Here is a 13243-nt window from a genome sequence, read left to right as displayed (position 1 = left end):
ATTCTGATATAAGCTCTGCATTAAAATAGAAGAACTTCTCCAAAACTACACACGCAGCAAAAATGTTTGTAAACTGGCACACTGAACAGCAAGTCCTATTAGAAACGAACGTTCTGCTATATTGTGCACTTTTAAATGCCAAAACTAAACAAGTGTCAAACAATGCAGCAGAGACGAATGTATTATACCCATTCATAAAGCAAGAGAATTTTTTTTTTTATGCATTTAAAGGCTCATTGTTTTTATTGACCCACCTGCTTTGCCAGCTCCAGGGAGAGCTACCAGCAATTTTGCAAACATAGTTTAACAACCATAAAGGTGTCATTAGTGTGATGATATATAAATTGACTAAGAATTAAAGCAGAAATATATGTCTGCAAATAAATTTGGCTAGAGTTCAGGTTGTATATAGGTATCCCTTTTCATTCCCCATGAAGATATAAAGAGTGACTGGTTTAAACCATCATAAATATTCTCTGCCTAACAAAACATTTCCTTTAAAGGCTCAGAAAGCCACAACTGTCACTGAGGGAGTTGGTGCTCAGATTTTCTACAGGAAAAATACAAGAGGAGGGCAGGAGAAACAGTGGAATAGAGTGGGAAATGGAGAGAAAAAGAGGGAGAGAGAGAGAGACTGTGTTTGTATGTGTTAGCATGCGTGTGCATGCATGAGTGTGTGGGTGGCAAAGTGACAGGCGATGATTAGCACAACCAGAGGAGGATATGTGGGCGGGAGAGTGTGGGAGTAGTGGGACTGGTGGGAGAAATAGAGACTGTCTCTTAAGGCTGAGATATGTAGAAGTGGATTCTAGGTGCACTCAAACAAATAGTTGATGACACATGGTTTATGCACAGAAAACGCACGTACATATAACCATTAGTCATGACATGCATAAACTACAGTTCGGTGGGATGGATTCCGGTTAAGGAATGCATAAGGCCTAAATGTTGATGAGTTGAGAATAACCAGCAGAGGAAATTGGTTCACAAGGTAATTCAAGTCCTCGTTTTATGTGTGTCAATGACTAGTAAACAAAAGAAATGGATGAGAAGTGAAGGAGGAGTTGAAAAGCAGCTGGCGACTCTGAGGTGTGTAGGTGGGACCATTTGTGGTCTGTTTCTCACAGAGCTGCTGTGGCATTAACAAGCTTTTAAAAATAGGCGCAACAAGGGTACAATATTTTACATCCATTTATTTGTGAACATGTATAAATGTGAAGCAAGGGATGTTTACTTTAAGCAATCATTTATTTCGAGCCATACGATAATTATGTGAATGATGAAGCTAAACAGACAATATGGGTAATTATGTAGGTAAACTAATTTAGGTTCATAGTACATCTGTAAAACTTGAACATACTCACTTGATAAAGAAACAAGTAAGAGCTAAGACAACCTTAATGTATCCTCTTTGAAGACATGTACCTTTTGGATTCATTCTCAAGTCTAAAATGTCAATTTTGTTAGTTGAATCTTGATATTTTCCTCTAATCTGGGAATCTCTCTTTACCCTCCTGTCAGTCAAACAGGAAACTGAGCTTTATCCTAACAGGAGGTCATGATGATGTAGCTGACCTCTGGGTGGAGGCTACAAAAAGTCCTAAGCTAGTGACTGGAAAATAAAATACCAACTTTTCCCCTGGGACATAGTCTACCATGTAGAGAACTGTTTGCTTTAGGCAGTGCATTGTACAAGTGATAAAAAGGGGCAAACCACAAACTCACAGCTTCTATTTTTCTTTTTTTCCAAACTGCACTCTATGAGACATAAGATTCTCCTAAAGAAAACAATACCTTGATTTTTGTAATGGATTGCTAGATGCATTTGTGTAACATATGGCTTGTGGCTAAATCTAGTTTTGTTTAGTAAACAAACACCAAGCTGCTGCCTCACACTCAGCTCTTTTCGAACAATCATAGCACACAAATTTTTGGGAAACAGGTGTAATAAAGCACACTTTTCAGAAAAAAAATGTGACAATAGGTGCAGTGGAATTGCATATCGTAAAGAAGGAAAATAAATCTTCGATGCATTCAAGAAACAGAATTAAGTTTCAAAAAATATCTTATACTGACTACCAGGCCAGTTGGCAGCCTCCCACGAGTCCTGGTCAAGATTATCCAAGACTTATTTCTCAATGCAATATATAAATTGTGAAGCTAATCAAAGTTTGAATCAAATGTATGAAAATCAAAGGTAATCCAAGTTTGTTTTTTTTTTTAAAAATGTGTTTTGCTTCTTGTGCCAAGTTCCTTCACAATGTAATATAAACAGCTGCTGTGTTACCAAGTAAACCCTTACATCTGGATGCTTAACATGCACAGTAACTTCAATGTAGACTTTTGAATTTAAAAATTAGGCCCCCCATTTATCTTCAAAAGCATATCAAGGAAAATCTGCATGCCCATATTTCAACATTTAGAGGGCCCCTTCCTCTACCAAGGACAACAGACCAGGTTGGCTTCCCCTCTCTCAGGTCATTTAGGCTACATCGCCACAATCTGCCTAATTCCCAAATTCACCAGGGAGCATTGAAGAATAAGAGTCAACCCAAGTTAATGTAGAAAATTAAATACAAAATTAGCATTAAATTACACATTTTATAGCACATTTTACATGACACAAATATCATATAAATATTAGAAACAACAGAAATCCTCACAGATGCTGCAAGACAGTGAGATTGGGTCACACACTGAATAAAACATTCTGCAAGCACTTTCATGTCAGTCTCTGGTGGCTGGACGGGAAGAAACCCAAAGTGAAACTCGGCTCCACTGAAACAAAGGCCTCGTCAAATCAACAGCTACCTCTAAGCAGATCATGCAGTTAAAAGAACAATCGGTGCAAAGGGAATCTCGTTAACGTGAGCTCATTTCCTATGTGCTGAGAACAACCAGTGCCAATACAGTCACTAATCAGCTAGAAAGCTACTCATATGCGAGGGTATGGCGTTACTTTTAAAATGACATGAAGATTTCTAGAACATAGACATAGATATCCAACTGTGCTGTGAACAGGTACTGCGTTCACCGCTATACAAGTTTCTTCAATTTCTGCCTTTTTTGTCAAACTTAAAAGTTTCAGATCAAACACCTTATATCTTAGAAAAAGATAATCTGGTTAAATAAAATACTTTCAAGTGATTTCATTTAGGTGAATCAAATCTATTCTAACCAACATGACTCTACGTAAAACATGAATTGCGTCAGCCGTCGCAGTATGATCAAAATGAAAATGGTCAAATATTTTGGTTAGATTTTGCTAGCCACACCAAGAATTTTAGATCAGAATACTTCTCTCTTCAGTATATGACATAACCTTTCCCACCAGGGTTCCCGCTCCCTTCCTGTATCCTCTATTTTGCTTTTACAAAATGGCTACGGAAACACACCACACTTTTCTGCAGACAGCTTCCTCAGTGGACAAAGACCTGGCAATTTCCATTCAGAAGTTTTTAGCCATTTAACAGTTTTTGTAGTTATTTAGTGAAGAATCATGCAAATTTTAAAAATTTTTGACCACATCAGATAAACATTCCTCAAAAATAACCAGACAATGGATATGGACTTGTTGAAGAAAATAACATTGCTGTGTGAGCACATTTCTGCATAAGAAATATCAACAAACATGTCAAATAACACAACACTTTGAACAGAGCTCTGTCAAATTAGTTTGACGTGGGCCTGGTGTCGAGTTTGGCAGGTGAATGCCTCTCTACAAACAAAATGACGCAATTTCCTCATGCAACTATGTCAATGAGAAGCAATTTCTCACTACAAATTTACTTTGTTTTACATGAAACATTAGCTTAGATGAAAAAACATCTTCTGCACTAACGAACATAAAATCATGTTCAACCCACACCTTACTCATTGTTGTTAGAAATGTTATTTTCTGGTTAGCTCTTTAATTGGTAGAGAATCAAACCATAAGCTGGTTTAGAACAGAAGCAATTCTGGAGAAATTCTAGTTAAGAAAAAAGAAAGACTTCCTTCATTCCACTGACGTTTTATTTTGAATGCCATCACAAACAGAAAGCAAACAATAACATACATTGATGCAGGTTTATAAAGAGGTAATGCTAATGCAAGCACAGAGAGAAAGACAAAGTGCCAACAAAAACTGAGTTCATCTAAACAATCTTTGTTACTTACCCAAATCTTTGGATCCTTGACTCTCACTGGCCAGCTCACCCATTCGTACCAGAGCATCAAAATATCCTTTTGCAGCAAATGTCACATCTGAAGACACAAAGAGTAAATCAGCAGTTAGTTTACAGGTTTCCAAAAAACAACTGTTCACATTTGAAAGAAGTATATATAGTTGGTTCAATTTATTTTACAAATAGATTTACTAAGTTTCCGTCTAGGACATTAGCAAAGAATGTATCTGTGTAGATATACATTTTTTTCCCTTTTTTTGGTAGTAAGGTATTTTGATAAGTTAAAGAGATAACCTTAATTTCAGATTTGATATATAACCTCTGATTAAACCCAATTATGAGCAGCTCCCACAGCTGGATTTACTAGAGCCCCATCACTGCATGTCATCCAACCAGCATGTAAGTAGATATTAAATAATTATTTTAAAACCTCTAATATTAAAGGAGAATGAAATGTCCCTAAGACTGGAGTCCATATCCAGTCTTAGGAAACATTCTACTTCATATGGCTACCTTAGAAAAATCAAATAATGAAACTATACAAAATGGCAGTTGAAGACTGAACTATGTAATTGTATTTCAAAATAACTTGAATACATTATATGGATTTGTAAATGAACAGATTCATATGATCCCCACATGTCTGTCAAAAAAGACCCACAGCATGAGCTCTTTTGCTAAATTTTGAGTACATTTTGAGAAGTCAATCTTGAAAAGATTAATAAAAAAAGCTAGATTGTAGTAAATCAATTTGGCTAGTGTCAGTCAAAAATCAAATATTAATCAATCTTTGCAAGTCAAAAAATCAAGCCAGACATTTTTCCTGCGGAAGTTCATTTCAATGTGAGAGCAATGGGTAACAAAGAAATCAATAACGGCTCTAAGAAAACATTATAGCTCTATTAAGGAAGCAGCAATAGTGACTGTTAACCACATGCTATTATCTGGCATTTTTCTGTCTTCCTTTTCATTTCATCTTTCTTGTGAACAGGCAGACACCCTTACTTTGGGGAGAACACTGATTGAAGAATGAATTACAGCATATGGTGTTCCTTACAAAATTCAAGCTGATGATGGTGAAGATGGGAGTGTAGGGGCTCGCCTTCCACTCACATCAGTATGCTAGATTGAACAGAGTTATGTATGGAAAATGATTTTCCTCTCTGTTACTGATTAAAGTTAGAGAGAACTCGAGGACCATAATACAGTACAGTGCTTCTCAAATATCTTACAATTATTACCTCAAGAAATACTGATATCACCATGCTGAAAGGCAATTTAAAATAGCTAACAAAGCTACAGACAAGCTAAGAAAAAAAATCTACCTTGCATGATGGGTTGAAGAATGCAGTATGGGGCTGATTTTTAGATATTGAAATTTCAAAATTGATTAAAAAAAATAAAAAATGAAAAAGCATAATATTCTGAAATGTACAGATGGCAAAGTCAGTTTTGGATGACTTTTCTCATGACTTGTGTCTTCAAAATTCAATTTGCCTGCAACCTATATAAGAGTTAGAGACAGATGTGCTCTGCAAATAATTTATCTCCACTTCTGATTTGTTTTTTATCAAACCATATAGAAGCACAGGATTTTATAAATGTTTTGAGTGAAAATGTCTCAGCAAAAAGTGCAAAAAGCTACAAAATATAATAGCTACAATACAAGCTACTATTAGCAGCTTGTATTGCTAATAGTAAGTAGCTTGGTCACTGAGCAGTAAATCTCACTGTTTTTCTGACATGCAATAGCAACTTGTTGAGATAGATCTTGTGCAATTCCCAGATGAAAGCTCAAGAAGGAAGCCAACAGCACTTAATTCTGATCCTGTGTTTTCTGCTTCAGTTTGTAAGTGGCAGTGGCAATGCTGGTAGAAGTTTGTTCTGTAACCGATTAGTTGCTGGTCAGTCCATCGCAGTTACTCTGTTCTAACTCACCTGCCTCCAGCAAATATTGAGCAAATAACTTTTATTCAAGACTTTACACAAATAACATTATATTTTTTGAGGAACTAAAGAACCAGCATGGTTCCAAAGAACAATAGCCAGTTAAATCCCCTTGTTGAAAATGTTCGTGTACTGCCAAAAAGGTCGTGAAGGGTGATGCAAGTTTCTGTCTAGCTGCCCAAAGGGGCTTCTCCAATCTCTGAGAATTAATGACTGCTGCTTTTGAAGGTGAATTCAGCAGAAGTACAGTTGACAGATTGGACCCAAGCATGGAGACAGCTGTCAGGTGTAAGATACATTACAACAATAGAATGACAGGGACAGGCTAATTCTAACAGACAGATGTAGATATTCCACCACACAAGAACTCTTCTAAGCTGATGGACATATGCTAATGTTGGTACCAGTTACAGCTGGACCAGCTGTAGAGAACAACATGTCTGCTTCCACCTCTGTTGCACCAGGTTATTTTTTAAAGCCAAACAGTTCCTGGGCTTGCCTTGTTGTGGAACGTGTGTATGAATGCATGTCAGCTTATGAGGGAATACACTTGCAGGCCACAGAGTTAAAACAGATTTCCTAGCAACAGACAGCTTTGCTGATGCCTCAACACCTGAAGAATGTGGAATATCAAGTGTACAATTAAAAGAAAGGTTTCACACAGAGCTTGGACCTATATTAACAGCACCAGCAAAAAGCGTGGTGAGGGGTCCAAAACAACAGATGGGCAGATGGGATTACCAGACAGTATGAAAAGAGCTTTTTTTCAAAGACCCATCACTAAACCTTCACTCTAAAGAACTGTAAACAACATTTCAGTCAGGAAACAGGCCATCCTTGTCTGGTCACTTGAATATATATTTGAGTATATGCTTTTGTGCACAGTTAAATGTGTTTTTTTTAGACTTGTTAAGAACTATGTAATTAGTTGACTTTCTGTGGGTTGTAAAAAAAAAAAACTGTAGAATACACCCACCTTCAGATCTTGCAAGCCTACAAATGAAACTCTTTCAGCATTGGTAGTGTTAAATAATTTCAGAGATTGCACCATATGGATAGAAATGTGTCCTCCCAGAGCTGTTAAGTCCCTTGGGTTGAATCAATTCTGCAAAGTGGGTCTTTAATGGCTCAGCAAACCCCTACCAGTCTGTTCCCATGGCACACCATGGTCAAGATTATTTACTGTTTGTGTAAGGGAATATGAGTGGTGGCCTGGGGATGGAGAAAAATCTCTAATGGTTTGGCCAGTTTAACTCGTGAGGGCTGGGGTCGTGTTAAGGTTCAGGGGTGTTTTGAGGGAAAACTCTTGTAGCACTGTAATCCAAGTACAAATCAAAGATCTCAAAAGACAAAAGACCATTGTGGAAAGTCTATTGGCACAAATCTGGCTGCTAACAGAGAGCTGTCCTTTCTTTAGCATTTTGTAATTTTTTTTTCTCCTTCAAAATAAAAGGATACAAGAAGTGCATAGTGCAACTCATTATAAGGCCTGGTCACAGTGTATGAGAACAAAGATAATCTAGCTTTCATGAAAAACACAAAGACAGGTAGATGAAGTACAGGTACATGAAGAGAGAATGCTAGTGCTGTCTTGGCTGAGTGCCCAAACCTGCAGAGAAGCACAGAAAAAATGAATGAAGGAAAAGAAAGGACTCACTGGCAAGGGCCTTCTCATAGTTCTTCCCCATGGCAACAAAGTTCCGTAAGCAGGGGTTGAACTGCTCCATGATGGTCTGAAAGAAAAAACAAACAAACAAAAAAAACACCACATTGTTGGAGGATGAAAGCCTCACTTATCACTACAACAGGGTCAAGAACACAGAGGACGTTTGCCTTTCTCTACTCTGTTTCTTTCACTAGCCTCCTTCCTTCAAATCCACAAAAATCAGCTTTGCAAAGAATAAAAGCATTTAAACCACAAAAAGTTGGATGTTTACAGGCTGCATATTAAAAAGCAATTCCCAACTTGAAAGTATGCTATGGTTTCAAAAACTGTCAAATCTTCAAACATTTCAAATAACTTTTTTTTTTCAGGATTTAAAATTCCTTTTAAAAACAAAGAATTGGGATTTCTCAAGTTTAACATAGTATCAAGTAAGACTCTCCTCATCCAACTACAGCTGCATGCTGTCAGGCAAATGTGCTTTTAATGGGTGAGGATAATCTTCCTAACAACTATGTACTTAAGAGTGGGTGAGGGGAATCATCCTGATATACTTTCAAAAAAATTGGAAATTTGTTACTCGAAAATATTTGTCCCAGCTTAGATACCAGAGGGTGCCATCCATCACTCACTAAAGTATTGCTGATGAAATGCCTAAAGAAGATTCTGTTCAAAACATCACTTCCCCATAGCTCTTATTATTATTTACAAATATATAAAATAAGGAAATTTGTTCACTAACCAGTTACCTTCTTTTGCTGAGTTTCAATGTAGGTTTTTGCTAGGGTCTGACACCATTGTGTAAAATTATTAAAATAAGCAATTAAAAAACACAAAACAAATTCACCAGATTACAGTCTAATGCTTCTTCTGTGTTCTGGCTGACAGACATTTCAGGTTGGTACTTAAAACATAAATTTATGGTTTTAAATTTAATCTTTAATCTTCATGTACTCCATTTTTGTCTTTGCGACTCCTTAAATTGTTTAAACTCCATAAAAAGTATGAAACATGTCCTTCCTCAGTGCATCAGACCAACTGGTTTTCAACCTTAAGTTTAGAACCATAGACACATAAAATCATTGGCATGAGAACTTAAAATGGCTGATAATGGTCATGCAATTTAAAAGCCAACACGTCTTTATCAGTTCTACATGAAATCAAAACCTACAGGTAAATGTACTGTAATTTTATTTTACAACTGTCACATAGCTGTGTTATTTTAACAACAGTGATAATAATGCTTATATAAGACTTTTGAAAATATAAATGAAACGCAATTTAAAATCACAATGCATGTTTGTGGTTATATGTCAGAACATTATTCCATTCCATGCCTATTCACAAGGACACACAAGCTGTGCTAGAGTCTGAGAGTCAAGTATACAGGGCTCTGTAATGGTATCCACACCCTTTGTCATTTTTCTATTCTTGAACTCTCAACTATGAAATTAAAATGCAACTGCAAAGAAAATAAGTACAGCACTTTAAATTGGGTGTCATGTAGCATATTGTGTTGTTTTGGTGAAGCAGGATCAACATATTTTTCTGAGGTGTTTAATGTGTTGACTCATCAGCGTTTCTTGATGTGATTGCAATTAGCAATAAATAAAACCTATTTAAAGTAGGAGTGGTACACTGCATCGCTGCAGATAAACTGAACTGCAAAAGAAGTCACTCTTAATTCCTGAGAAAGCAGAATACCTGACTCTCACCGCAATAGCTTCCTGTGCTCACATCTACCTCTCCTCTCCTTCCTTCTCCTGTGCTCCTCCAGGACTTCTTCCAATTAGTTGGTCCCTAGTCAAACACTCAAGAATAACCCGAGGACAGAAAGACACCACAATAGTGCTGCAGCAGTAACAGCACCAACACAAATCATCAATACTGTGGGAGAAAGCTTAATCATCTACTTCTTGCCTGAATCCACACAATGGCAAAAAGAATATGCAATGTGCCATCATTGACAACCTGAAACAACCCCACAAGCTCATCCTCCTTCCTTAGTTAGCTTCAGCACTTTGTTTGTTCCTTTGTTTTTCCTGTCTGTTGTTTTTAATGAGAGACAATAGTCTGATCAAACCACATGTTTCTGTGTATGCCCACTGTACTGCAAAGAGCTGCAGTTCAGGTGACCTGAGTGCTGAATAATCCACCTACAAAATAAATATCAATGACTCACACTTAAACAACTCAAAATTTTTCATTAACAGTAAACTGCCAACAGTAACTTATGTTATGCAAGACCCGATTGTGCTCAAATTGAAAGTCTGAACAACACAAGTAGATTAAACTGGTTCACAGAAAGGGGAAGACAATGACCAAAAGAAGGCAAAGAAATGAATAAGTAATAACTGAAACTGAAATAAAAAATTGACTGGAAGGATAATCAAGTGACCATGTTACCTTCAGTTACAAAAATATATTTTAATGTAACAATTTGATACCTTGAAATTGATCTCTGTCTATTTAAGAAGCTCCTGTTCTTAAAGACACTTTGCCTTCATCACTTCATCTTAACAGTGCTTCTCATTATGTCGTTTACAACCGTTCTAAGTAGCGTTTGACTGAATCGCAATATGTATGATAACCTCAGCAGACTCACAGTTCCACCAACTGTTAGCTAATTGCTGCTGCCACTTGTCTGGTAGAGCTGAGTGGGGAAGACATGGGGGAAGGGTGCTTTGTGAGACCAAAGCTCGGCTGGAGACTTAATTTTCTCCAAAAGTGAAAAACAAACAGCTCTGAGATGTGCTACGAGACAAACTATCAGCAATCCACATCATATTAGAAAGTAAACTTAGCTAATGCAAAAGTTTGCCTAGCATTTCAGCAAATGGCTCTGAATGAAAACATATTTTGGTATTGTCAATATGCTGATTTATTTAAAGCGGTAGCTTTACATATCAATCAGACATGCTTAGAAACCAAAAGTTCTTCTGCGGAAACTGCTGAGGGAGCAAAACATCTGTAACTGTCAAGAAAACTGGCAAACAGAAACTTGAGCATTTAGAACCTCATTGGGCGTCACGTGAGTTTAATGTTGATGATCCTGATTGGGACATCCTTAACAGGAAAACCAAAATTTTTTCTGTAAAGGCAGTGCCCCAATTAGAACATTATTGACTGTTTCTGCACTATATGAATATTTTACTGTTTCATGTCATGTTTTTTCTGCTTTGTTTTGGGTGGTTTTGATATTGTGAGTTTGCTTTAAGTGGCCTGATTGCATTTGAGCATCTGTGGTTCAAAGTCTAAAGCGCTTAGACTTAATAAAACCTGAACTGGATAACTGTATACTAAGAAACAAAAGCCATTTATTACCTGTGCAGCTTTCACTAGGTTTGTGAAACCAGGGCAGTTTTTGACAGTCCTTAAAGGGGATAAGTACTAGAGTCCTTGGAGATCAAACTTGAACAAATTAAGGATTTTCTAAAACAAAATTTGCAAAAACAAATCTGCAAAAATGTAAGCACACACAAAAACACTTGATGAATGCAATACAAAAACAGACTTTTAAAAGGTGGTGTATTTCAATTTAAAAAATTGAGAAAAAAAAACACCTTCAGGACTCCACATACGTCCCCATTTTTTATCACTATATCAATATGGGCAATATTAATATTCCATTGAACTGCCTTAATTCCGACACCATTTATGTAAGTACTATGCATTCAGGCTCTCTATGCCAGTAAAATATGAAAAAGATTTGAGGATAGAACTAGGATAATCTGTCAAAATCTGAAATACAACCCATTTTTTATTTTTAGTAGTTGTCTGATTAAACACAGTCATTAAAACAATGTGTTTCAGATGTAAGTAATGAGTTCATGGTTTTGCTGAGTAGTTTAAGAAATTCCTGTCTGGAATCTACTTTTCAAACAAAAGCATAACATTGAGACAGTAAAGTTGTTATTTATTTATTGCGTCATTGCAGGATTTGCATGTTTTCGTATTGTGCAGGCACACTTACACTGTTGATCACAAAATATTAGCAGATGAAGTCAAGTCATCTTGATCACATGGTCAAATCTATGAAAACAACTTGCATCTGAACAACATACCTCACTCATCTTTTGGGTATATATGTATCATATTCTGAAACAATCAGAGAACTCCAACTGAATTGTTAAAATGTGCTTGTATAAATAGTAAAACTGATCACAAAAATAAAAAGGTATCCCTCAAAAAACTTGATAGGATTTTTTTTTCTTTTTCCAAACAAACTCAATGAGTAGGAAGAGACAAACAGCTCATGTGCAACACAAATGCACACTTATTTAAGCACCTACATTAATACAAAAACTATATAATAGAATGATGTTTTAAATGGGTGGGAGGATTATATAAAAATGCAAGTCCCAGTGAGCTATCATTACAGCACTCTCTCCCACTGAAGAGGTTAAAGGTAACTGACACAAGCCTAGCTGCTTTTCTTGTACAAACTGCAAACAGGCTTCCTGATCCACAACCAGGGAACAAAAAAGCTCTAATAAATGCAACTAGAGGACAAACCTAATCATACAATTACACGATGGCTCACAGATAAAAAGTATTATATAAGAGACAAAATTACGATGCGTTTTCACATACCATGCAGTAGAGAAAGGACAAGGAGGCAATCAGTCTTCATTTCCTATCATTGTTGCTAAATTTGTCATCCCAGTTCTCCTGTACTACATTGTTACCCTAATTGTAGAAGCTAATTGGGAAAATGGGGCCAGAAGACACTTGAGGTTGTACGACATGGTGGAAAGAGGAAAGGAAGTGGGAAACATTAAGAAATAATGTGGAGTATATCCACTTCCACATCCTTTTCCATCATCTGTCAGTTTAAAAAGAAAAAAAAAAAGAATAATTATGGCTGAAACGTGGTCTCCATCATTCCCGAGGATGAAATTCACTTATTAGAACTAAGGTCAAAAATTAAAGCAGACAACTGAAAGAGGGCAAAGAAATGTGTTCTGCAAAATTAATCAAATGATTGTCTCAGTGCTGAGACATAAAACAAAGAGAAAAAGACATTTCAACTAGAAAGGCTGTCGATACATGAAAATGTTAGGCATAAAGCAATTTTACCCTCACATTCAAACTAAATTAAATTGTAAGAAGCAGCTGAAACAAGGTCAAAACATCTTAAGTCAACGACAAAGTCAGTCTATGGAGGAGTTATTCCTCCCTGCTCAGTCCTTCTGCTCTCCCCTCCCCCACATTTTACACCTTCGCACACACACACAAATATAATGACATGCTAAGGGGGCAATTTGAAAGTAACATCAGCTGATTAAAATCAGGGGCACTCACACATTCAAATAAGCCAAGATCCCATCATCTGTTCAGTTGCGCCCTTCTCTCGCTCCTTTTTTTTTTTTTTTGAACCGCAACCCTGCCTGGAGGGCCTGAAAAACCCCCTGATCAGGTGAAGAAAACACTCCTGACTAATATATTTGTCAGACTGCAGAGACCT

At 36.7% G+C, this 13243-nt stretch overlaps 1 protein-coding gene across 4 annotated transcripts in view; it reads right to left on the bottom strand.

Moving 5' to 3' along the window:
- Nucleotides 1–13243, bottom strand: part of LOC102220073 (brain-specific angiogenesis inhibitor 1-associated protein 2-like) — a 60023-nt gene that overhangs the window by 35701 nt on the left and 11079 nt on the right. For all 4 annotated transcript variants that reach the window (XM_023348991.1, XM_023348992.1, XM_023348993.1 and 1 more), the window contains exons 2-3: nt 7771–7846; nt 4159–4245 (exon numbers count right to left, since the gene is read on the bottom strand). In XM_023348991.1, coding sequence (XP_023204759.1) covers nt 4159–4245; nt 7771–7846 — 163 coding nt within the window. The remainder of the gene's footprint in view (nt 1–4158; nt 4246–7770; nt 7847–13243) is intronic.

This window comes from Xiphophorus maculatus, chromosome 16 (assembly GCF_002775205.1).
Source record: "Xiphophorus maculatus strain JP 163 A chromosome 16, X_maculatus-5.0-male, whole genome shotgun sequence".
In the NCBI taxonomy this organism is placed as follows: domain Eukaryota; kingdom Metazoa; phylum Chordata; class Actinopteri; order Cyprinodontiformes; family Poeciliidae; genus Xiphophorus; species Xiphophorus maculatus.
This window is presented reverse-complemented; position numbering and strand designations above follow the sequence as displayed.